The 26,406-nt window shown below is 44.2% G+C and overlaps 2 protein-coding genes across 5 annotated transcripts in view; one reads left to right on the forward strand and one right to left on the reverse strand.

Annotated features, from left to right (window-relative positions):
• Positions 1 to 26,406, reverse strand: part of LOC109868277 (transcription factor 7-like 1-B) — a 27,621-nt gene continuing 1,215 nt past the window's right edge. Inside the window, exons 2-12 of one of the 4 annotated variants that reach the window (XM_020457717.2) lie at positions 26,242 to 26,320; positions 25,195 to 25,361; positions 4,259 to 4,342; positions 2,852 to 2,969; positions 2,596 to 2,689; positions 2,372 to 2,458; positions 2,114 to 2,230; positions 1,865 to 2,027; positions 1,611 to 1,718; positions 1,447 to 1,534; positions 1 to 1,315 (exon numbers count right to left, since the gene is read on the reverse strand). In XM_020457717.2, the coding sequence (XP_020313306.1) occupies positions 741 to 1,315; positions 1,447 to 1,534; positions 1,611 to 1,718; positions 1,865 to 2,027; positions 2,114 to 2,230; positions 2,372 to 2,458; positions 2,596 to 2,689; positions 2,852 to 2,969; positions 4,259 to 4,342; positions 25,195 to 25,361; positions 26,242 to 26,320 (1,680 nt within the window). In that variant the 3' untranslated portion in view covers positions 1 to 740. Of the gene's footprint in view, positions 1,316 to 1,446; positions 1,535 to 1,610; positions 1,719 to 1,864; positions 2,028 to 2,113; positions 2,231 to 2,371; positions 2,459 to 2,595; positions 2,690 to 2,851; positions 2,970 to 4,258; positions 4,343 to 25,194; positions 25,362 to 26,241; positions 26,324 to 26,406 lie in introns of all 4 variants that reach the window. The other 3 variants (XM_020457716.2, XM_031802646.1, XM_020457718.2) reach the window with 3 other exon arrangements.
• The window catches only part of LOC109868278 (drebrin-like protein B), a 12,347-nt gene continuing 12,134 nt past the window's right edge, over positions 26,194 to 26,406 (forward strand). Inside the window, exon 1 of the mRNA XM_031802648.1 lies at positions 26,194 to 26,387. The gene's annotated coding sequence lies outside the window, so the exon portion shown is untranslated. The remainder of the gene's footprint in view (positions 26,388 to 26,406) is intronic.

Consider the following 26,406-nt stretch of genomic DNA (forward strand, 5'->3'; position numbering starts at 1 on the left):
TTTCAGAAATAAGTAGATGTTTATTATCAAGACTCAAGTCATACGGGGGTTATAACAGAATAGGGGAGGGAGGGAAAACAGATCTACACACATTACTACCACAAAGACAAACATACTTTGATCTATTTTTCTTTAAAAATGTACCTTTCCTTTTTTGTATTTTATACAAGTAGCAAATTGGACAAATTAATACAAAAAAAGGTAAGATGTTGCAATACCATTTCACAAAAAAATGTAGTTACATGAAGTTAAGAGGTGTGGTCAAATATTGACCAATAATTGTTTCCTTTCCATACTAATATAAAACCTGGTCTAATATCTATAAAAGGTTAAAAAAATGTTTATTTACAGACAAAAAAAGCAATTAAAAATGTAGGAAGAAATTGACCCTAATCCTAAGGCAACAAACAGGGGGTGTTGCAGGCCCCCCCCCCCCAATCACTAACATGATTCTGCTAATCAATTAATAATGATCTTCATTTAAACCTCTATTCAAACACTATTTCAATTGTGTGTGTTGCTAGGCTGGAGCATCATGTAGCCCTCAAGGAGTTGTTCACCCCTGCCCACATAGTAGAGTGGACTCTCCTACACACTGATAGGGGGTCATATATTTTTTCATCCCACCCATGATTAGACAGGGTTTAGAGGTATCTGTGGTTAGGGGTAGTGTAATGCTTAAGATTACGGCTGGCCTTAGAGGAATCTGATCATAGATCTGTGGTTAGCGTTTTTGGGTTTTAACTATTATTCCTAGTGACGAGGGAGAGTGGCTGGGACTGGAGCATGGCATGATGGGAGCTCATTGTTGATTGGTGGATAGAGGTGGGAGGAGCTAAGCCAGAGGCAAAGGGTATTGGTCGAGACAGAAGTGGTGGAGTCTGTTTGCTGGATGAGCTCATGTGGAGAGAAAATGGGGGATGAGAGTAGGGGGATGAAGAGGTATTGGGGGTAGGGGGCAGGGGGAGGTGTGTGTGAGTTAATACATGCGAATGTGTGTGAGACTGGATGTGGGTGTAAGCCTGACCGTGTGTGTCCCTGTGTGACTGCAGACGAGGGGGTTTGGTGGTGAGGGAGAGGGGCTGGACCTGCTCAGGATGTGTGTGCTCGGAGTGTGAGTGTGTGTGTTCGGTGTGTGTGGGTGCGGGAGCAGCAGGGGAGGCCAGAGCAGTGGTGGGCGTGGCTGGAGAGTCCAGAGAGGAGGCGGGACTAGCCTGGGACAGGTGTGTGTGTGTCAGGTGTGTGTGAGACACACTGGGTCTCTCCTGAGTTCCATACGACACACACGACTTCTTGAGCTGCGCGGAGAAGTGCTCTAGAGACAAAATAAAAACACACTGATCAGTCTTGCTGTTACTTCCCAGTTATGTCATTAAGTAGAACAGAGTAGGTCACTTCTCACGTCTTCATATTGCTCTGATCTTGAATGTATTAGGTGGTTCTTACCCTCTGGAGCAGCTGACTGGGGGTGTGTCATCTGTCCCTCTGGAGCAGTCTCTGGCCTGCCATCTCTCTTCCTTTTCTTCCTCTTCCCCTGCACACACACAATCACATCACATCCTCCACCACACAGCAACCAATCAAATCACTGCTAAATAATTACTACTTACGTAGTTGTCTCTAGCTGACCATCCAGGGTAGAGTTGGGAGTGTAGCTGTCTCTCCTTGCGGGCCATATCATAGTACTTAGACTGCTCCTCACGAGACAGAGTGTGCCACTGTAGACAGACGCACAGACACACAGGGTTAACACACACACTCCCTTCTGGAGCATAGGTCATTGACCACAACGTTCAGCATGAACGCACACATCGTACAAACAGTGACCGTGTGTGAGCACGCATACACACACACTGCCACTCACCCTGCGTCCCAGAATCTGGTTGATGGCAGCGCTCTCCTTCAGGGTGCACTCAGCCACCACCTTGGGTCTCTGCTCCTTCATGTACAGCATAAAGGCATTCAGAGGCTTCTTCACGTGAGGCTTCTTCTCCTCCTCTCTGTCCCCCATAGACAGAGCACACCTCCTACACACACCACAGCACAGAGTTACGGAGTCAGCAACGGGGGTGTGAGAAAGGTGTGTGGTTTAAAGAGCTGTGTGTGTGCGTACCCATGCTGGTTGCTGTCTCTCGGTTCCTGTTTGATCGCCGTGGAAACGATGGCAGGGTGGGGGACTGACGTCTGGGGAGGCGGGACCATGTGGGGTGAGAAACGACTGGACACAAAGCTGTCAAACACACACCATACCACAAACATAAATAACAATTAAATGACATGTTTGCAATCTTTACAGAAGTCCAGTCATCGCAGTATGTAGTCTCCAGAGGAGTGATAGGTGGATGTGTGTGAGTGATTAGGTGAGCTGTACCTGGACATGGAAGAGTTCAAGGCGAGAGCTGCAGGGTAGGATGGTCTAAACCCCCCCACTGGAATACCGTACATGGACTGGCCCTGCCTGGAGACAGAAAACGAGGGAGGGGAAACAGTGGCACTTTTGTAATAGCATATGTTGTGCTAAAAATTGTTGGCAAAATAAACTAAACCATTATTGTATTCATCATGAGAGTTTGAATGGGCGTGTGTGTGACTCACAGCCAGCTCAGCGGGTGTGTCATGTGTTCCATGCCTCCAGGAGAGAGAGGGTAGTAAGGAGAGAGCTCTGCTGGGTGGGGGGTGGGGGGAAGACCTGGAGAGGGGAGAGCAACATATATATCTGTTGTTATATAGCGACAAGTGTCATCTGACAGATCTCAAACGTAAAATGTGAATCACCTAGGTTTTAACATTAATACTGAGTATTCCAGACAAAAGCAGAAAGAGGGATGAGAGAGGAGAGGAACTTTCATACCCGTGTCAGCTGAGAGGTGAGGAGGGGGTGTCCGTGGAGGGAAGGGGTCTGGACTGTAGGACAGGAGTGGGGAAAAGGGGGACAGGTGACTATGCTGCACCACTGGTACCTTATTGGACTAGAGAGAGAAAGAGAGGAGAGAGGGAGATAGAGGGAAGAGGCAGGGATTAGATTTGGAACAAGCTATACAATGCTTTCAAATCGACATGAGCCTTGGCCCTAGGGCCTGCGGTTGTTTCTGGGCTGACTGGCTGTATCAGTGACAAGGGGTGAGTCCTCCACCAGGTCTTCGGGGATATCCTCAGATACCGAAAACACACTCCGTTACACACACACTCAAGGTCCTGGTCTCTGTATCAGAACACACACAGCCATCGCTACACACACCACCCGGAGGTGCTAAAGTCCTCATTGTCTCTGACGGATTAACACCATTCAGCTTTAACATTCCAGCGTCTGTCTGTCTGCAGCAGGTTTGAGAGAGGTCAGGAGGGTGTGTGTGTGAGCCTGGAGAGGGTGAGGGAGGTCAGGAGGGTGTGTGTGTGAGCCTGGAGAGGGTGAGGGAGGCCAGGAGGGTGTGTGAGCCTGGAGAGGGTGAGGGAGGACAGGAGGGTGTGTGTGTGAGCCTGGAGAGGGTGAGGGAGGACAGGAGGGTGTGTGTGTGAGCCTGGAGAGGGTGAGGGAGGACAGGAGGGTGTGTGTGTGAGCCTGGAGAGGGTGAGGGAGGTCAGGAGGGTGTGTGTGTGAGCCTGGAGAGGGTGAGGGAGGACAGGAGGGTGTGTGTGTGAGCCTGGAGAGGGTGAGGGAGGTCAGGAGGGTGTTTGTGTGAGCCTGGAGAGGGTGAGGGAGGACAGGAGGGTGTGTGTGTGAGCCTGGAGAGGGTGAGGGAGGACAGGAGGGTGTGTGTGTGAGCCTGGAGAGGGTGAGGGAGGACAGGAGTGTGTGTGTGTGAGCCTGGAGAGGGTGAGGGAGGTCAGGAGGGTGTGTGTGTGAGCCTGGAGAGGGTGAGGGAGGACAGGAGGGTGTGTGTGTGAGCCTGGAGAGGGTGAGGGAGGTCAGAAGGGTGTGTGTGTGAGCCTGGAGAGGGTGAGGGAGGTCAGGAGGGTGTGTGTGTGAGCCTGGAGAGGGTGAGGGAGGGTGTGTGTGTGAGCCTGGAGAGGGTGAGGGAGGACACGATTCAGGTCACCCGAGTGCCGTGTGTGGATACTCTGGGAGACATGCTAAATGGCTGATAGTAGCAGAGCAGGGTAACTAACCAGGGTAAGTTATGTAATAAAAACAAGGTACTTCAATAAAGCATGTAAAGCTAGAAGCTTACTTGCTAGTACAGTTGTCCTTTTACATGTTATGTGTCAGGGCAAGTGATGTCACTGCACAGTCACTAGACTGTAGTGCACACACACTCACCATGTGAGCAGGGGAGGGAGAGCGAGGGTCTTTTAAAGCAGAAGTTCCAGGAACATCCAGCATGGGCCACTTCATCTGTAGATACTAGAGAGAGCGAGCGTGATTTAAAACATACCTCTTTGATTCATTGTTTGCATGCACTACATATTAAAAATTATTTAATGGACAAATATGACATATCGTGAAACGGGTATGAAGAGGGGTGTCTGTGGAGGGACGTATGAGGGAGGATGTGAGTGTTACAGAATGTGAGAGGTTGAGAGAGTGTACTCCGATGACTCTCCACATGGGTCTGGGTCAGATTATGTATGCAGACACACACACCCCTCCCCCCTCTATCTGGTGAGTGTATCAGTCAGGCCTCAGCTGCACGTCTCTCTACATTAAGGTTTATGTGTGTGACCGCTTGCTTTTAGAAAAGCAGTGCACACACAACAAGCGCTTAAGTTAGCAGGGTGGAAGGGGTAGTGGGCATGGACAATGGTGTGGTTTTAGAGGCCCTCTTGGCCGCGGACTAAAATATATACTTTTTAAATTTATTTCACCTTTATTTTAAAGCCAATTTCCTGCAATTATACACATTTTACCATGAGGAAGATAGAGTATTTCACAGTTTTGAAGCTTGATTCCTGCAATTTTATACATTTGTCATGGGGGCTAAGAGATAAATTGCAGTTTCAAAGCTAATCTCCTGCAATTCTGCAATGGTCATGGCTTATGCCTTGCTCTTATGCGATCTGAGTTACTGAAACAAACCATGTGGGGCCCATGTGCTATTATGTGTTTATTTTCACGATATTTCAAAATTATTTTGTACATAGTGTTTCTGCAACCGTATCTTACGGCAGAAAACTTAAATCAGTTCTACCAAATCTCTATCAACATGTTAAATGTGCAACCAGAGGGAAAATAATTCTAGATCACCTGTACTCCACACACAAAGATGCGTACAGAGCCCTCCATTTGGTCAATCCTACCACAACTCTATCCTCCTGATTCCTGCTTACAAGCGAAAATTAAAGCAGGAAGCACCAGTTACTCGGTCTATGAAAGAAATGGTCAGATGAAGCAGATGCTAAACTACAGGACTGTTTTGCTATCACAGACTGGAACATGTTCCGGGATTCTTCCGATGACATTGAGGAATACACCACATCAGTCACTGGCTTTATCAATAAGTGCATTGAGGACGTCGTCCCCACAGTAACTGTACGTACATACCCCAACCAGAAGCCATGGATTACAGACAACATTCGCACTGAGCTAAAGGGTAGACCTGCCGCTTTCAAGGAGCGGCAGTTTATAAGAAATCCCGCTATGCCCTGAAGACAAACAAGCAAAGCATCAATACAGGATTAAGATTGAATCCTACTACACCGGCTCTGACGCTCGTCGGATGTGGCAGGGCTCGTCGAATGTGGCAGGGCTTGAAAACCCAGACGTGAGCTGCCCAATGATGCAAGCCTTCTATGCTCGCTTCGAGGCAAGCAACACTGAGGCATGCATGAGAGCATCAGCTGTTCCGGACGACTGTGTGATCACGCTCTCCGTAGCCGACGTGAGCAAGACCTTTAAACAGGTCAACATTCACAAGGCTGTGGGGTCAGATGGATTACCAGGATGTGTGCTCCGGGCATGTGCTGACCAACTGGCAGGTGTCTGCACTGGCATTTTCAACATGTCCCTGATTGAGTCTGTAATACCAACATGCTTCAAGCAGACCACCATAGCCCCTGTGCCCAAGAACACAAAGGCAACCTGCCTAAATGACTACAGACCTGTGGCACTCGCATCCGTAGCCATGAAGTGCTTTGAAAGGCTGGTAATGGCTCACATCAAAACCATTATCCTAGAAACCCTAGACCCACTCCAATTTGCATACTGCCCAAACAGATCCACAGATGATGCAATCTCCATTGCACTCCACACTGCCCTTTCCCACCTGGACAAAAGGAACACCTATGTGGGAATGCTATTCATTGACGACAGCTCAGTGTTCAACACCATAGTACCCTCAAAGCTCATCACTAAGCTAAGGAACCTGGGACTAAACACCTCCCTCTGCAACTGGATCCTGGACTTCCTGACGGGCCTCCACCAGGTGGTGAGGGTAGGTGGCAACACATCTGCCACGCTGATCCTCAACACTAAAGCTCCCCAGGGGTGCGTGCTCAGACCCCTCCTGTACTCCCTGTTCACCCACGACTGCATGGCCAGGCACGACTCCAACACCATCATTAAGATTGCAGACGACACAACAGTGGTAGGCCTGATCAGGGACAGCCTATAGGGAGGAGGTCAGAGAACTGGCCGGGTGGTGCCAGAATAACAACCTATCCCTCAACGTAACCAAGACCAAGGAGATGATTGTGGACTACAGGAAAAGGAGCACCGAGCACGTCCCCATTCTCATCGACGGGCTGTAGAGGAGCAGGTTGAGAGCTTCAAATTCCTTGGGGTCCACATCAACAACAAACTAGAATGGTCCAAACACACCAAGACAGCCGTGAAGAGGGCACAACACAGCCTATTCCCCCTCAGGAAACTAAAAAGATTTGGCATGGGTCCTGAGATCCTCAAAAGGTTCTACAGCTGCAACATCAAGAGCATACTGACCGGTTGCATCACTGCCTAGTAAGGCAAATGCTCAGCCTCCGACCGCAAGGCACTTCAGAGGGTAGTGCGTACGGCTCAGTACATCACTGGGGCAAAGCTTCCTGCCATCCAGGACCTCTACACCAGGCGGTGTCAGAGGAAGGCCCTAAAAATTGTCAAAGACCCCAGCCACCCCAGTCATAGACTGTTCTCTCTACTACCGCATGGCAAGCAGTGCCAAGTCTAGGACAAAAAGGCTTCTCAACAGTTTTTACCCCCAAGCCATAAGACTCCTGAACAGGTAACCAAATGGTTACCCGGACTATTTGCATTGTGTGCCTCCCAACCCCTCTTGTCTGCTGCTGCTACTCTCTATTAATCTTATATGCATAGTCACTTTAACTATACATTCACATACATACTACCTCAATTGGCCCGACCAACCAGTGCTCCCACACATTGGCTAACCGGGCTATCTGCATTGTGTCCCACCACCCGCTAACGCCTATTTTTATGCTATTGCTACTCTCTGTTCATCATATATGCATAGTCACTTTAACCATATCTACATGTACATACTACCTCAATAAGCCTGACTAACAGCTGTCTGTATATAGCCTTGCTCCTCTTATTTTCAAATGTCTTTTTACTGTTGTTTTATTTCTTTACTTACTTACCTACACACACACACACACTTTTTTCCCCTCCACACGATTGGTTAGAGCCTGTAAGTAAGCATTTCACTTTAAGGTCTACACCTGTTGTATTCGGCGCACGTGACAAATAAACTTTGATTTGATTCCGTGACATTTTTGGAATTTCAGATTCTCCCTGGATGTAGTTTTTATTTTGGTGATTGTTAGCTCTCAAATATAAATCGAATTAAAATATATATATATATATATATTGCTCTCAATCTTTTCTACATACTTTATATCTGGTTTTAGCCGTTTACGCTTAAACTGAAAATGTTTTCCCTTCCCGAAACCCCGGCCGCGATTTAGCAGCGGCAGTGCACCACTGCTAAATGCATATAAGGGAGAACACATTGACGTAAACTACAACAGCTCAGGGGTCAGTCTCCACTCAAAGGAAGTGAGACAGGAAGGAAGAAGGGATAAGCGAGGGGGCAAAAAAATGGACATGGCAATTTGCAGGAGTAGAGAGGTCTAGTATCTGTGTAGGGACAAGAATCTTGAGGTGCAAAGTGGCCTAGAGGTCGAGAGAGGAGTAGTAAGATGTGCCATAGAGGGGGAGAGAGAATGTGTGTGACGGGTATAATGTAGGGGTTCTCAAAGTGGACAGGGTCTGCGGAGGTACTGCAGGGGGTATATTATTTTTAAATTAATATTACTAACAGCTCAAACAAATTTTGGCCAAGGGCTCCGTGGAATAAGTTTAGAGAGTGTAATACAATATTATTAATCTAGTTTGTGTAACCCTTGGTCACCTGGGCCTGGGATGCTCACTGGGATATTGGTATCCAACAATTACAGGCATAAATGTACTGTAATTTAAACTTTAAAACTGCAAAGGTCTCTCTCTGCCCCATGATAAAAATGTGTAGAATTGCAGAACATTTGCTTAACGTTCTCACCATTTCCAAGAGATGGGCCTTTAAAATGTTCCTTCCCAAAGTCATAGTAGAACTCCTTGTGTTGTGATTATGAGGGGTCACTGATGAATTCGCCATCACAAAATGGGTCCCAGTTTTGTTCACAGCAGACCAACATGCTACATTGAGTCGCTGACTACAGTTGAGGAAAAAACTAACGTAGCACACACATCATGAATAAGGGTCCCATTGTGTAGCAGGCCAAATAAAACTAAAATAATGAGGACCACAAGAACATAGGTGTTTGCCTGTGCAGGGAGTGTGTGTACACTGCACAAGGAGAAAAAGTGTGTGAGAGGCTGAGCAGCTCTTCCTCCATACTCTCTATTGTTACCTCTCTCTCTCACACACCCACCCCAAGGCCCCAGGAAGTTCTAGCTGTGAGCTCTAACTGAAACCAGCTGTTAGAAATACCATACTGATGAAGCCTACACACATATATACTCTCCCTTTCTCTCTCTCTCTTTATCCCTGAACAATAAGGAGTTAGCTGCTCTATCATGAAGTCACTGCACAGCTGGAGGCTAAACATACTGCTTCTTATAAAACACCAAGACACAAACCACACACACACCAACACCCCCCTTAATTTAGCATAATAGGTTCCATAACCAGTTTTGCAAACACTATTCACCATAAATAAAAAGCTGTAAACAGCAGTAGGTAGCATCATTTAGCTTTCTTTGTATGTTGCAAAAACATTTGATTGCAGAATACAGAATCATTTTGAAGTTCAGCGAGAGAAACAAAGGAATTTAAGTCCACGTCAGTTTCTCTCTGCAAACTAGGTAGGTAAAAAAATATATACACACACTACCGTTCAAAAGTTTGGGGTCACTTAGAAATGTCCTTGTTTTTGAAAGAAAAGCACATTTTTGTTAATTAAAATAACATCAAATTGATCAGAAATACAGTGTAGACATTGTTAATGTTGTAAATTACTACTGTAGCTGGAAACAGCAGTTTTTTTATGGAATAATAGGCCCATTATGAGCAACCATCACTTCAGTGTTCCAATGACACATTGTGTTAACTAATCCAAGTTAATTATTTTAAATGGCTAATTGATCATTAGAAGACCCCTTTGCAATTATGTTAGCACAGCTGAAAACTTTTGTGCTGATTAAAGCAGCAATAAAACTGGCCTTCTTTAGACTAGTTCGAGTATCTGGAGCATCAGCATTTGTGGGTTCGATTACAGGCTCAAAATGGCCAGAAACAAAATAACTTTCCTCTGAAACTGTCTATTCTTGTTCTGAGAAATTGTCAGGAAGTCCAGGATCCAGTTGCAGAGGGAGGCATTTAGTCCCAGAGTCCTTAGCTTAGTGATGAGCTTCGTGGGCACTATGGTGTTGAACGCTGTGCTGTAGTTGATGAACAGCATTCTCGCATAGGTGTTCCTTTTGTCCAAGTGAGAAAGGGCGGTGTGGAGCGCGATTGAGATTGCATCATCTATGGATCTGTTGGGGCAGTATGCGAATTGGAGTGGGTCTAGGGTGTCAGGGAGGATGCAGCCTTTTAAAGCATGTCATCGCTACCGACGGGAGTGCCACAGGGCGGTAATCATTAAGACAGGTTACCTTCGCTACCTTGGGCACAGGGACTATGGTGGTCTGCTTGAAACATTTATTCCAGACTTGGTCAGGGAGAGGTTGAAAATGTCAGTGCAGACGCTTGACAGTTGGTCCGTGCAAGCTCTGAGTACACGTCCTGGTAATCCGTCTGGCCAAGCTGCTTTGAGAATGTTGACCTGTTTAAAAGGTTTGTTCACATCGTCTACCGAGAGCGTTATCACACAGTCGTCCAGAACAGCTGGTGCTCTCGTGCATGTGTCAGTGTTGCTTGCCTCGAAGTGAGCATAAAAGGCATTGAGCTCGTCTGGTAGGCTCGCATCATTGGGCAGCTCGCGTCTGGGTTTTCAAGCCCTGCCACATCCGACGAGCGTCAGAGCCGGTGTAGTAGGATTCAATCTTAATCCTGTATTGATGCTTTGCTTGTTTGTCTTCAGGGCATAGCAGGATTTCTTATAAACTGCCGCTCCTTGAAAACGGCAGCTCTGGCCTTTAGCTCGATGCAGGTGTTGCCTGTATTCCTTGGCTTCTGGTTGGGATATGTACGTACAGTCACTGTGGGGATGACTTCATCGATGCACTTACTGATGAAGCCGATGACTGAGGTTGTGTATTCCTCAATGCCATTGGATGAATCCCGGAACGTATTCCAGTCTGTGCTAGCAAAACAGTCCTGTAGTGAAGCATCCACATCATCTGACCACTTCCGTATTGAGCAAGTCACTGGTACTTCCGGCTTTAGGTTTTGCTTGTAAGCAGGAGGATAGAATTGTGGTCAGATTTGCCAAATGGAGGACAGGGAAGAGCTTTGTATGCATCTCTGTGTGTGGAGTAAAGGTGGTCCAGGATGTTTCCCCCCATGTTTACACGTGACATGCTGGTAAAAATGTGGTAAAATGGATTTAATTTTGCCTGCATTCAAGTCCCTGGCCACTAGGAGCGCCGCTTCTGGGTGAGCATTTTCTTGTTTGCTTATGGCCTTATGCAGTTGGTTGACAGCGGTCTTAGTGCCAGCTTCGCTTTGTGGTGGTAAATAGACGGCTACGAATAATACAGACGAGAACTCTCTTGGTAGATAGTGTGGTTGACAGCTTATCATAAGGTACTCTACCTCAGGCGAGCAATACCTCGAGACTTCTTTAATATTAGACATTGCACACCAGCTGTTATTGACAAATAGACACACACACCACCCCTCGTCTTACCAGAAGTAGCGTCTCTGTTCTGCCGGTGCATGGAAAATCCCGCTAGCTCTATATTGGCCATATCATCATTATAGCCACGTCTCAGTGAAACATAAGATGTTAAAATTTTTAATGTCCCGTTCGTAGGATAATCTTAAATCGTAGGTCATCCATTTTATTTTCCAATTGTACGTTAGCAAGAAGAATGGATGGCAGTGGGAGTTTACACGCTCGCCCCGATCTGCATTTTTCCGGCATCTTTTCTTCACGCAGAAGGCGTGGATCTGTGCCTGTTCCAGTGTAAGCAGGATATACTACTTCTCATTGGACTCGTTAAAGGAAAACGTTTCTTCCAGTCCGCGGTGAGTAATCACTTTCCTGATGTCCAGAAGTTATTTTCGTTCATAAGAGACGGCAGCAGCAACATTATCTACACAATGTTAACAAATAAGATACACAAACTGCAATTTTGGTTGGGAGAATGTAAAACGTCAGCCGTGTTCTTCGGCGTCATCTTAATATCTCCTGCCTAACTCTAAAGGCCTCTGCAAGCTTCCCATCCAAAACAGTTTATGCATATATGATGACATTATGTGACGTTTTGGCATCAGGCAAGAATTTTTCCCTCGAGGCAAGCCAAAGTCAACGCCCCTTCGTTGGTGATTGGTCAACAGTAGGGACTCCTCGATGAAGTGTTTGTCGTAATGCAACGAGACATGACTCGTTTTCATGCACATTTCTTCACGGCACCAAACACCCAAGTTAAATCTAACATTGAGTGACTAAGATCACCTCAGCAAAAACGTCACAATTAATGACAGATTGAGTTCTTAGATTAAGTCTAATTATTTTGAGAGAGTGTATACTGGCCACGGTGTCTCAAGACGGACAAACAGTACTACTGCCGCCTTTTTATTGTTTTCCAAGCAAAGTTATTTTCAAATGAAGGTTGAAGGTACACTATATATATACAAAAGTATGTGGACACCCACATACAATGCACTGCCATGCAATCTCCATAGACAAACATTGGCAGTAGAACGGCCTTACTGAAGAGCTCAGTGACATTCAGCGTAGCAGTCATAGGATGCCACGTTTCCAAATGTCTGCACTGCTAGAGCGGCCCCGGTCAACTGTAAGTGCTGTTATTGTGAAGTGGAAACGTCTAGGAACAACGGCTCAGTGGTAAACTTCACAAGCTCACAGAAAGGGACAAGCGAGTGACGAAGCGCGTAAAAATCGTCTGTCCTTGGTTGCAGCACTGACTGCCAAGTTCCAAACTGCCTCTGGAAGCAACATCAGCACGATAACTGTTCGTAAGGAGCTTCATGAAATGTGTTTCCATGGCTGAGCAGCCGCACATGAGTCTAACAAAACCATGCAAAGTGCCAAGCGTCAGCTGGAGTGGTGGAAAGCACACCGCTATTGGACTCTGGAGCAGTGGAAATGCCTTCTCTGGAGTAATGAATCACTAATGCTCTCGTGGCTGAATGGAAGCAAATCCCCGCAGCAATGTTCCAACATCTTTTATTTATTTTTTTATTTCACCTTTATTTAACCAGGTAGGCTAGTTGAGAACAAGTTCTCATTTGCAACTGCGACCTGGCCAAGATAAAGCATAGCAGTGTGAGCATACAACAAAGAGTTACACATGGAGTAAACAATTAACAAGTCAATAACACAGTAGAAAACAAAGGGGGGGTCTATATACAATGTGTGCAAAAGGCATGAGGAGGTAGGCAAATAATTACAATTTTGCAGATTAACACTGGAGTGATAAATGATCAGATGGTCATGTACAGGTAGAGATATTGGTGTGCAGAAGAGCAGAAAAGTAAATAAATAAAAACAGTATGGGGATGAGGTAGGTGAAAAGGGTGGGCTATTTACCAATAGACTATGTACAGCTGCAGCGATCGGTTAGCTGCTCAGATAGCTGATGTTTGAAGTTGGTGAGGGAGATAAAAAAGTCTCCAACTTCAGCGATTTTTGCAATTCGTTCCAGTCACAGGCAGCAGAGTACTGGAACGAAAGGCGGCCAAATGAGGTGTTGGCTTTAGGGATGATCAGTGAGATACACCTGCTGGAGCGCGTGCTACGGATGGGTGTTGCCATCGTGACCAGTGAGCTGAGATAAGGCGGAGCTTTACCTAGCATAGACTTGTAGATGACCTGGAGCCAGTGGGTCTGGCGACGAATATGTAGCGAGGGCCAGCCGACTAGAGCATACAAGTCGCAGTGGTGGGTGGTATAAGGTGCTTTAGTGACAAAACGGATGGCACTGTGATAGACTGCATCCAGTTTGCTGAGTAGAGTGTTGGAAGCCATTTTGTAGATGACATCGCCGAAGTCGAGGATCGGTAGGATAGTCAGTTTTACTAGGGTAAGCTTGGCGGCGTGAGTGAAGGAGGCTTTGTTGCGGAATAGAAAGCCGACTCTTGATTTGATTTTCGATTGGAGATGTTTGATATGAGTCTGGAAGGAGAGTTTGCAGTCTAGCCAGACACCTAGGTACTTATAGACGTCCACATATTCTAGGTCGGAACCATCCAGGGTGGTGATGCTAGTCGGGCATGCAGGTGCAGGCAGCGACCGGTTGAAAAGCATGCATTTGGTTTTACTAGCGTTTAAGAGCAGTTGGAGGCCACGGAAGGAGTGTTGTATGGCATTGAAGCTTGTTTGGAGGTTAGATAGCACAGTGTCCAAAGACGGGCCGAAAGTATATAGAATGGTGTCGTCTGCGTAGAGGTGGATCAGGGAATCGCCCGCAGCAAGAGCAACATCATTGATATACACAGAGAAAAGAGTCGGCCCGAGAATTGAACCCTGTGGCACCCCCATAGAGACTGCCAGAGGACCGGACAGCATGCCCTCCGATTTGACACACTGAACTCTGTCTGCAAAGTAATTGGTGAACCAGGCAAGGCAGTCATCCGAAAAACCGAGGCTACTGAGTCTGCCGATAGTGGGAACCCTTCCCAGAAGAGTGGACGCTGGCCAGCAGGGATGTTCTTGTGCCATCGTGCTCTAGCGACTCCTGTGGCAGGCCGGGTGCAATGCACGCTGACACGATCACCAGGCGTACGGTATTTCCTCCGACATATTGGTGCAGCTGGCTTCCGGGTTAAGTGGGTATTGTGTCAAGAAGCAGTGCGGTTTGGCTGGGTTGTGTTTCGGAGGACGGACGGCTCTCGACCTTCGCCTCTCCCGAGTCCGAACGGGAGTTGCAGCGTTGGGACAAGACAGTAACTACCAAATGGATACCATGAAATTGGGGAGAAAAAGGAGACAAAAAAAAGGAAAAAAAGGGTGCGTGTTAAAAGGGGAAAGGGTTCCTCAACAACTCTCCCTGGGGTTACAGTATCCATGGGAAACAGCTTTTCGGGTTTCCCTAGTCCTGGAGATCTAGACTTAAAGATGCAGCCCGGGTTCTAAAGCACAAAAAAAATGTGCAACATATTGTACACTTAAAAAAATTTGTCAGTATGATATGTTATTATAAATAATAATCATAGCAGGACGTAACATCATACGAAACAGATATAGTACTTTAAAAAATATATTCAATACAAATTTTGGCTCGTGAGCACCTCTTTCAAAATTACTGTCTGAAATTATATAAAAGTTTTACTTCTAGTCCTGGAGAGGAGATATCTCCTTCTGTGACAATCTGATTTCACCCCTAGAGTTTTTGGTCCATATTTCGGTGAGGATAGATGGTATGCTATGGTTCAGCTCAATCAAATAAAATGTCATTGGTAAAATACAGATGTTTAGCGGATGTTATTGCGGGTGTAGCGAAATGCTTGCTTTTCTAGCTCCAACAGTACAAATCAAATCAAATTTTATTTGTCACATACACATGGTCAGATGTTAATGCGAGTGTAGCGAAATGCTTGTGCTTCTAGTTCGGACAATGCAGTAATAACCAACGAGTAATCTAACCTAACAATTCCAAAACGACTACCTTATACACACACAAGTGTAAAGGGACCCAAGTTAAACCATTTAAAGGCAATGCTACCAAATACTAATTGAGTGTGTGTAAACTTCTGACCCACTGGGAATTTGACAAAATAAATAAGCTGAAATAAATAACTATTATTCTGACATTTCACATTATTCAAAAAAAGTGGGGATCCTAACTGACCTATGACAGGGAATTGTTACTAGGATTAAATGTCAGGAATCGTGAAAAATTGAGTTTAAATGTATTTGGCTAAGGTGTATGTAAACTTCCGACATCAACTGTACATAAGAGATGAGTACTGCAAAATATGTAAACATTATTTAAGTGGCCAGTGATTTCAAGTCTATTTGTATGAATTGAGGATCAGCGAAGTGGAAGTGTTCTTTGGGCCTTGAGCTTAATGATGAGCTTGGAGGGTACCGTGGTGTTGAATGATGAGCTATAGCCAATGAACAGCATTCTTACATGGGTATTCCTCTTGTCCAGATGGGATAGGGCAGTGTGCAGTGTGATGGCGATTGCATCGTCTACGGATCTATTGGGGTGGTAAACAAATTGAAATGGTTTAGGGTATCAGGTAAGGTAGAGGTGATATGATCCTTGACTAGTTTCTCAAAGCACTTCATGATGACGGAAGTGAATGCTATGAGGCAATAGTTATTTAGTTCAGTTACCTTTGCTTTCTTGGTACAGGAACAATGGTGGCCATCTTGAAGCATGTGGGGACAGCAAACTGGGATAGGGAGGGATTGAATATGTCCGTAAACACACCAACCAGCTGGTCTGCGCATGCTCTGATGCGGCTAGTGATGCCGTGTGGGCCAGCAGCCTTGCGAGGGTTAACACGCTTAAAATGTCTTACGTTGGCCAAAGAGACGGAAAGCCCACATTCACTGGTAGCGGGCCGCTTCTGTGTCACTGTGTTGTCCTCAAAGCAGGCGAAGGTGTTTAGTTTGTCCGGAAGCAAGACGGTGTCGTGACTAGGCTGGTTCTCTTTGTTGTCCGTGATTGTCTGTAGACCCTGCCACATACGTCTTGTGCGACTCCACTTTGTCTCTATACTAACGTTTTGCCTGTTTGATTGCATTGCGGAGGGAATAACTACACTGTTTGTATGGTTTTAATAGTCAGTGGGTACAACATCTCCTAAACACTTCATGAGAAACTCAGTCACTGTATTCATCAATGTTATTCTCAGAGGATACATATCCCAGTCAACATGATCAAAACAATTTGAAGTGTGGATTCCGATTGGTCAGCCCAACGTTGAATAGTCGTTAGCACGGGTACTTACTGTTTGAGTTTCTGCCTATAGGAAGGGAGGAGCAAAATGGAGTCGTGATCAGATTTGCCGAAGGGAGGGAAGGGGTGGGCTATGTAGGCATCTCGGGAGTTGGAGTTGCAGTGGTCAAGTGTTTTAGCAGCGCAAATTACTGCAGTCAATGTGTTGATAGAACCACCAGTACAGAGCTTGCTCAGGAATGGCAGTAGGCAGGTGTGAGTGCATCTGCACGCACAGTGAGGCAAAGACTTTTGGAGGATGGCCTGGTGTCAAGAAGGGCGGCAAAGAAGCCACTTCTCTCCAGGAAAAACATCAGGGACAGACTGATATTCTGCAAAAGGTACAGGGATTGGACTGCTGAGGACTGGGGTAAAGTCATTTTCTCTGATAAATCCCCTTTCCGATTGTTTGGGGCATCCATAAAAAAAGCTTGTCCGGAGAAGACAAGTTGAGCGCTACCATCAGTCCTGCGTCACGCCAACAGCAACCTGAGACCACTCATGTGTGGGGTTGCTTCTCAGCCAAGGGAGTGGGCTCACTCACAATTTTGCCTAAGAACACAGCCATAAATAAAGACTGGTACCAACATCCTCCGAGAGCAACTTCTCCCAACCATCCAGGAACAGTTTGGTGACGAACAATGCCTTTTCCAGCATGATGAAGCACCTTGCCATAAGGCAAAAGTGATAACTAAGTGGCTCAGGGAACAAAACATCGATATTTTGGGTCCATGGCCAGGAAACTCCCCAGACCTTAATCCCATTGGGAACTTGTGGTCAATCCTCAAGAGACGGGTGGACAAACAAAACCCCACAAATTCTGACAAACTCCAAGAATTGATTATGCAAGAATGGACTGCCAACAGTCAGGATGTGGCCCAGAAGTTAATTGACACCATGCCAGGGCGGATTGCAGAGGTCGTGAAAAATAAGGGTCAACACCGCAAGAATGGACTCTTTGCATCAACTTCATGTAATTGTCAATAAAAGCCTTTGACTCCTTATGAAACGCTTGTAATTATACTTCAGTATTCCATAGCAACACATGACAAAAACATCTAAAGACACTGAAGCAGCAAACTATGTGGAAATTAATATTTGTGTCATTCTCAATGTCATGCCTAGGAGCATGGCTCCCCTTTCTGTCAGTGCCATTTCTGGCTATTCTACAGTTAACCATTTAAATGTAATGACAAAATGTTGATTTTCACCTAAATAAAAAGTAACTGCTATTCATGTGTAATTACATGATTCTGACATGCCAAAACTTGGTATATTTGGAAAGAAGACATTTGGGAGATGCAGAAGATAGGAGTTACATAGTTCAGAATACACAAGATCACACACACAAAAACAGTTTTTTATTTTGAAAGTGATCTTTCAATGACAATCTATAAGTGAATTGATTCCCAGAGCTGGAAACACGTTAGATGGCTTCCACAACATGTGAAGAATCAGGGAAAACAATGGATTGATTGACCTAACAAATAAAAATGGACAGATGGTTTTAGTAAGTGGTGTTAGGTGTGGTCACGGGACGTTTCGAAGTGTCCCTAAACCTCTCCAAAGTGCCATGTCGGTATTTTCTTCTTGAACTGTACTGTTGGTTAAAGGCTTGTAAGTAAGCATTTCACAGTAAAGTCCACACTTGTTGTATTTGATTTGGAAATGTCTGTAAATTAGACAATTCCAGTGCCATTACATATTTGCAATCCCTAAATGTATTTGTTCAGCATAAAAACACAATTTCTACCATATCAACCTCACTTAAAAAAAAACAATTCTTTCTTTGGCCGCCTCTCCTTCCAGTTCTCTGCTGCCAATGACTGGAACGAACTACAAAAATCTCTGAAACTGGAAACACTTATCTCCCTCACTAGCTTTAAGCACCAACTGTCAGAGCAGTTCACAGATTACTGCACCTGTACATAGCCCACCTATAATTTAGCCCAAACAACTACCTCTTTCCCTACTGTATTTTATTTATTTATTTTGCTCCTTTGCACCCCATTATTTTTATTTCTACTTTGCACATTCTTCCATTGCAAAACTACCATTCCAGTGTTTTACTTGCTATATTGTATTTACTTTGCCACCATGGCCTTTTTTTTTGCCTTTACCTCCCTTATCTCACCTCATTTGCTCACATCGTATCTAGACTTGTTTATACTGTATTATTGACTGTATGTTTGTTTTACTCCATGTGTAACTCTGTGTCGTTGTATGTGTCGAACTGCTTTGCTTTATCTTGGCCAGGTCGCAATTTTAAATGAGAACTTGTTCTCAACTTGCCGACCTGGTTAAATAAAGGTGAAAATAATAATAATAATAATAAACTTAAACATTGTAGTGGTGTTATGGGGTATCCAGGGTACATTCAAGTGTCCTTTCACTTCTCCAAAGTATCCAAATGTGGTAATTGCACTGTTTTTGCACACTGGATGTGCCTAAATGTTATTGTTCGCTATAAAAACAAAATCTCTACAACACCAACATCTCTCAAACATTGTGGTAGTGTCAGGGGACATCCAAGTGTTTTTCAACCTTCCAAAGTGCCTGAAAGTTTAGCCTAGGCATATCCAATGCATTGGTCCCACATACAAATGAACTGTTTACAAAAACAATATAAAAGCAACAGATACACAGTACCAGTCAAAACTTGACACACCTACTCATTCCAGGATTTGGCTTTATTTTTAAATAGTAAAATAATAGTGAAGACATCAAAACTATGAAATAACACATATGGAATCATGTAGTAACAAAAACAAAGTGTTAAATAATAAAAAATATATTTTACATTTGAGATTCTACAAAGTAGCCACCCTTTGCCTTGATGACAGCCTTGCACATTTTACATTCTCTCCACCAACTCCATGAGGTAGTCACATGGAATGCATTTCAATTAACAGGCGTGCCTTGTTAAAAGGTCAGGAAAGAAATTCCACAAATGTATGCATTTGAGCCAATCAGTTGTGTTGTGACAAGGTAGGGGTGGTATACAGAAGATAGCCCTGTTTGGTAAAGACCAAGTCCATATTATGGCAAGAACAGCTCAAATAATCAAAGAGAAACGACAGTCCATTATTTTGTTACCAGCCTAAGAAATTGCAGGCCAAATAAATGCTTCCCAGAGTTCAAGTAACATACATCTCAACATCAACTGTTCAGAGGAGAATGCGTGAATCAGGCCTTCATGGTCGAATTGCTGCAAAGAAACCACTACTAAAGGACAACAATAAAAAGAAGAGATTTGCTTGGGCCAAAAAACACAAGCAATGAACATTAGACCAGTGGAAATCTGTCCTTCGGTCTGATGAGTCAAAATGTGTGATTTTGGTTCCAACTGCCGTATCATTGTGAGACACGAAGTAGGTGAACGGATGATCTACGCATGTGTGGTTCCCACCGTGAAGCATGGAGGTGGTGGTGGGATGGTGCGACTGTCTGTGATTTATTTAGAATTCAAGGCACACTTAACCAGCATGGCTACGACAGCATTCTGCAGCGATATGCCATCCAATCTGGTTTGCACTTAGTGGGACTATCATTTGTGTTTCAAAGGGACAATGACCCAACACATCTCTAGGCTGTGTAAGGGCTATTTGTCCAAGAAGGAGAGTGATGGAGTGCTGCATCAGATGACCTGGACTCCACAATCACCCGACCTCAATCTAATTGAAATGGTTTGGGATGAGTTGGACGGCAGAGTGAAGGAAAATCAGCCAACAAGTGCTCAGCATATGTGGGAACTTCAAGACTGTTGGAAAATCATTCCAGGTGAAGCTGGTTGAAAGAATGCCAACAGTGTGCAAAGCTGTCATCAAGGCAAAGGGTAGCTACTTTGAATAATCTCAAATATAACATTAGTTTGATTTGTTTAACACTTTTTTGGTTAATACATGTTTCTATATGTGTTATTTCATCATTTTGATGTGTTCACTATTATTCTACAATGTAGAATTTTTTTTAAATAAAGAAATCCCTTGACTGAGTAGGTGTGTCCAAACTTTTTACTGGTACTGTACATAAAAAACTAACTTGGTTACACACGTGTCCTTCACAAAAAAAAGGTACAAAAATAGAAATAAGCTTTACTATTTACAAATGGCAGTCGTGTTCGTTTTACATCCCAGGTGTAGATGATTAGATTTCACTTTCACCGTAGCTTGTGCATGTCATGAGTCTTTGAAGCAGTCCCTCTCTATCAGGAAACAAAAAGCGAACTGGCATTTCGTACAGAAGATCTGGCATTTTACCCTCCAGATTTTCCTTTTGTCATGTGTGTTAGATAGTGGCACTCACCTTGAGTGGGTGGTCTTGTGATGGTTATGAGGTTGCTTTGGGCACCCAATTCAGCTATTTCCAACACCAGCTGCTCTCGGAAGGCCAACTGGGAAAGAGGAGCTTGGCCTTTTGCTTTGGCCATATGCTTGTGGAGAATGAAAGTATTTACTGTAGCAATGTCCACAAAGTGTAAAAAAATAATAATTCTACCACTTCCTGGTCTTGTGGAGGACCTGGTAGTAGCCTATCAGAACATCAGATAGGTCGACACCCCCCATGATAGCATTGTAGTCCTTCTCAGAAACAGTTATTGAGATATTCTTCCTTTTTCACCCTCCTTGAGACATGGTTGTTATTGAACGCCTTATGCTGTGTGGTGAGTATGGTTACTTCGCTAGTGATCTTCCATTTCACAAAAAGCAGCTTGTTAGTCCTGATCGACAGTATGGTCCCCCTCTCCACTGTCTTTGTCATGTCGTTTACCTTGGTCTTGGGGAAACCGATTCTGTTAGGATGAATGGTGCCACAAGACACTATTTTCTTTTTCAAGAGGTCTATTAAAAGTGGATGTGGAACCATCAGATGGGTCAAGGGGTCTATTAAAAGTGGATGTGGAACCATCAGATGGGGTGATTGACATAGCAGTGTGGGTGAAGACGTTGACCGGCTGGGGCGCTTGCTGGGGAGGGATGGTGCCCAAATGTCATCCGCCATATCCTCTGATAGAACAGCAAAAAGACGGGCTATATACAGTAGCGAGGCTACATACAGACACCGGTTAGTCAGGCAGATTGAGGCCACACCAAGATTTTAAGGCACAGATCAATAACCAAGATACTCAGATTTCTGCAGACAGACACCCTGCTTTTGCAGCTAGGGGCTAGCGTTCTCATTGAACTGAATTGAAAAAAATTAATAATAATCTAATAGGCTCCCCAAACATGGGGACTTTACATTTAAGTAGGGATGCATGATATATCAGTAAGCATATCAGAATCGGACGATATTAGCCAAAAATGACAACATCGGACAAATGTCTAGTTTAACACCGATGTCAAAGCTGACATGTATACCTATATAAACGTTAGGCAGATGACGTAATGACACCACGAAAAATACAACGCTACACGCGCAACACAGTATTCCTAACCTGGCCCACAATGTCTGCTGTGTGGATCTACTTTGAAGTTTCAGAGGAAGATAACAAAAAGGCCATATGCAATGTTTGTGCTGCTATTATTTCCTGAGGGGAGAAAGTGAAATCTTTCAATAACACAAACCTAATTACTCATTTGAAAGTGCATCACCCCCAGACGTTAGGCGACTATTTAGAAGAAAAGCAGAAAAAAACCTAAGTGCACACTTCCAACAACTAAACAAGTTCAAGTTGAGCAGTCATTTGAAAAAGTAAGAACATTTCAGTGAGACACCTCAAAGGTAAAATCCATCATTAACGCCAAGATAATTGCCCTTGACAATCAACCGTTCTCTGTTGTGGATGGTGTTGGCTTTCACCGACTGGTCGGGCACCTCGAGCCCCGGTACACACTTCCAAGCAGGCACTATTTTTCAGATGTTGCCCTACCGGAGTTACACAGTATCGTTGAAACGCACATTAATGAGCTACTTGCTATGGGCATCACTGCTATTAGCTTCACGACTGACGTTTGGACCAGCGATATCAGCCCCATGAGCATGCTGAGTCTAACAGCAAAGTGGGTCGACAAGGAATTCGTACTGAGGAAAGTCTTATTGCTCAAGAATGTGCTGATTCTCATACTGCTGCTGCCATTTCAATGGCATTTGAGAACACGTGTGAAACTTGGAAACATGAAAACACTCCTAGCTCCATTTGAACAACTGACTGGAGAAATAAGCTCATCAACTGCGTGCGTCTGCAGCAGGCGTGACACCCTCTGTCATGGCATTGAAACGCCTGCTCAACAAAACTTCAAAAGTACTCTACTAGAGGCTGTGAACAAGTAACTTGTGTCATTCTCTCCGAGCCTCTTTACTGTGTCGCCAGCATGCTCGATGCTAGGTACAAGGACCGCTACTTCGATGCAGACAAGAAACAGGGTTTACGTGACACAGCTGGACAAGATAGAAATGGACACAGTGACAGTGCACACCAAGGAAGGCCACGGACAGACAGAGCTGAAACGTCACTGCTTGACATGTATGATGAAATCCTGGTTGAGAATGAAACGATTGAACAACGAAACAGCAGGTCCGTGTGCGTTTCAACTCTAACTGTATTAGAATGCTAAAAAGGCAGCAAAAAAATGTATTATCGGGTATCGGTGCATCCCTACATTTAAGGGGTTAACATTAGTATGTTTATCTTATCTCAGACAGAGAAGTGGGCATAGGGGAGGAAGGAGTATCAACCACTGTGTGGGGATGATCTCCTATTGAGAACATTATTAGGTCCATTCAGCTTCTCCACCTCCTCCTAATGACAACAATATCCCATTAATACCTGGGGAGGGGAATGCAAAGGCAGGCAGACAGGGTGTGGAGTTAATGTATACAAAAAAAGAGCAACTACTACCAGTTGTGTTGAAGGGAAACATTTCCAAATCAACTTATAAAACCTTTGATCGGAATGTTAGCTTTTTGTCTACTTACACATACACGATTCAGAGTGAAGATACCCAAAGAGGGCCTCAATTAGAGGTTGACCGATTAATCGGCACGGCCAATTTCAAGTTTTCATAACAATCGGTAATCTTCCTTTTTGGACATTGATTATGGCCGATTACATTGCAATCCATGAGGAAACTGGTTGGCAGGCCACCTGTTACAACAGTGTAGCGTCAAAATGACCTTGTGGCTGCAAGGAGCCAAGATAAGTTGCTAGCAAGCATTAAACTTATCGTATAAAAAAACAATCTTCACATAATCACTAGATAACCCAGTAATATCATCAACCATGGGTGGTTAACTAGCTTGTCCTGCTTTGCATATAATCAATGTGGTGCCTGTTCATTCATCATCGAATCACAGCCTAATTCATTTTCGCCAAATGGGCGCATTCGTGAAAAAAGCACGTAAATTGCACAAATGTACCTAATCATAAACATCAATGCCTTTCTTAAAATCAACACACAGAGTATATATTTTTTTTAAACCTGCATATTTAGTTCAAATAAATGTTAGCAGGCAATATTAACTAGGGAAATTTTGTCACTTCTCTTGCGTTCAGTGCACGCCGAGTCAGGGTATATGCAACAGTTTGGGCCGTCTGGCTCATTGCAAACTGTGTTTCTTCTTAACAAAGACCGTAATTAATGTGCCAGAATTGTACATAATTATGACATAACATTGAAGGTTGTGCAATGTAACAGCAATATTTAGACTTATGGAACGGTTCCGTACTTCACTGAAAGAACAAACGTTTTGTTTTCGAAATGATAGTTTCCGGATTTGACCATATTAATGACCAAAGGCTCGTATTTCTGTGTGTTTATTATAATTAAATCTATGATTTGATAGAGCAGTCTGAGCGGTGGTAGGCAGCGGCAGGCTCGTAAGCATTTATTCAAACAGCACTTTACTGCGTGATTAGACTGGCAATACTAAAGTGCCTATAAGAACATCCAATAGTCAAAGGTGTATGAAATACAAATGGTATAGAGAAATAGTCGACGCATCATAATTCCTATAATAACAACCTAAAACTTCTTAACTGGGAATATTGAACCACCAGCTTTCATATGTTCTCATGTTCTGAGCAAGGAACTTAAACGGTAGCCTTTATTACATGGCACATATTGCACTTTTACTTTCTTCTCCAACACTGTTTTTGCATTATTTAAACCAAATTGAACATTTCATTATTTATTTGAGACTAAATAGATTTGATGTATTATGTTAAAATAAAAGGGTTCATTGTTCATTCAGTATTGTTGTAATTGTCATTATTGGCTTTTTTTGGTCCTCCAGAAATTGGTATCGGCGTTGAAAAATCATAATCGGTCGACCTCTAACCTCAATCCCAAAACACAGAAAGGAAACAAAAAAAACAACAACGTTAGCTACAACTGTAGCATAGTTACGCATGGATGGTGATGAAATACTGTAGCCTCTCTCTCCCCCCTCGCTCACTCTGTCACACACATTCCAGCAACAGTGTTTTATCAGGGGTGTGTTGGGGCCTGTCTGCTGCGGTAGTGCCAGTGTGTTAACACACCATTAATCGCTATGAGATACATCACCCTGCTCAGAGTAGGAGCGCACACACACACAACTCATCATTCACTGTCCCTTATAACCACACAACAGACATCCCACAGTCGATACACACTCCGCCAGACACCACACACAGACAGCTATGTTAGTACAGCAGCTTTACTTGCAAAAATTATAAGAACAATATAACAGAGTGGCAGTATGTGATGCATGTTCCTGCGTGCATGTGACTGACTCACCGTCCTGGAGCCGGGTGAGAGGACTCCAGGAGAAAGGTAGGGGTTACCAAGGTTCCCCAAGTGGCCCAGGTTGGATAGGTTACCCAGGTCAGGGATCATCAGTAAGGGATAGCCAGCGTACAGAGATGCCTTGAACAACCCACTGTCGTGTTGCTGTCTCCTCAGAGCTGGGAGAGAGAGGGAGAGAGAGACACTGTATATAGACATAATGACATTTGAAATGTCTTTATTCTTTTGGAACTTCTGAGAGTGTATTGTTTACTGTTAATTTCCATTTATTTCACTTTTGTTTATTATCTACTTCTCTTGCTTTGGCAATGTTAACATATGTTTCCCATGCCAACAGAGAGCCTAAATTGGATTGAAAAATTGAGTCTGAGTTAACTTCAACAACCATTGACCAACTGCCTCCTCAGAGCTGGGGGATAGACTAGGGATGGGTTGTCGTCAATCTATTATAATCTGTTTAGTTGCTTTGTTAGCATTTAAGACAGTGACATCTCTTGTCAACAGGGCTCATTGAATTGAGAGAAATGGGGGGTGTGGGAGATGGGTGAGGGGGGGGGGATGAGGCTGGAGGAGGATTCTGGAGGAAGAACTGAGCGGTTTCCACTAGATGTTCCAGCTGCAAAGTCATAATTGGCTCTAAAGCAAAAATTCATATAAACAAAAATGAGCTTTTTGGTCTTAATTTAAGGTTAGGCATTCGGGTTTGCAGTGTGTTTAACATCTGATTGTATGACTGTGCCAGCTAGTGACCACTCTGCAGAGCTGCCGACAAGGCAAGAATGCTTGTGGTTGTTGATTTATTGCTATATGTTCTGTGTTTCTTGTAAGGGGTGTAAGATGACCTAACTCTTTCCCCACGACTTTTTAAAAATGAATTGATAAATAAAGGAATGGACTGGGAGGGAGAGATAAAGGAGGAGAGGATGAAGAGGGGGATATAGAGAAAAGTGGGGAGAGGGGGGCACTCATATGAAGGATCAAAGTGAGAGTTACAGGTATACAGTGTTATAGTTTTACTATGAGTTTGGCGTGTTTTACCTTCTGCAACGAACTCTCTCTGTCTGACATAACTCTCCCAATCCGGTATGTGATGCTGGGGACGTCTATGACTGACTGCCTGCTGACAAACATACACAAACGTTGTTTGCCAAAAAACACTGGAGATTGGTAGCTAGAAGAAAAAGGTTAGTACCGTAGTTGTTT

This window comes from Oncorhynchus kisutch, linkage group LG23 (genome assembly GCF_002021735.2).
Source record: "Oncorhynchus kisutch isolate 150728-3 linkage group LG23, Okis_V2, whole genome shotgun sequence".
NCBI lineage: Eukaryota > Metazoa > Chordata > Actinopteri > Salmoniformes > Salmonidae > Oncorhynchus > Oncorhynchus kisutch.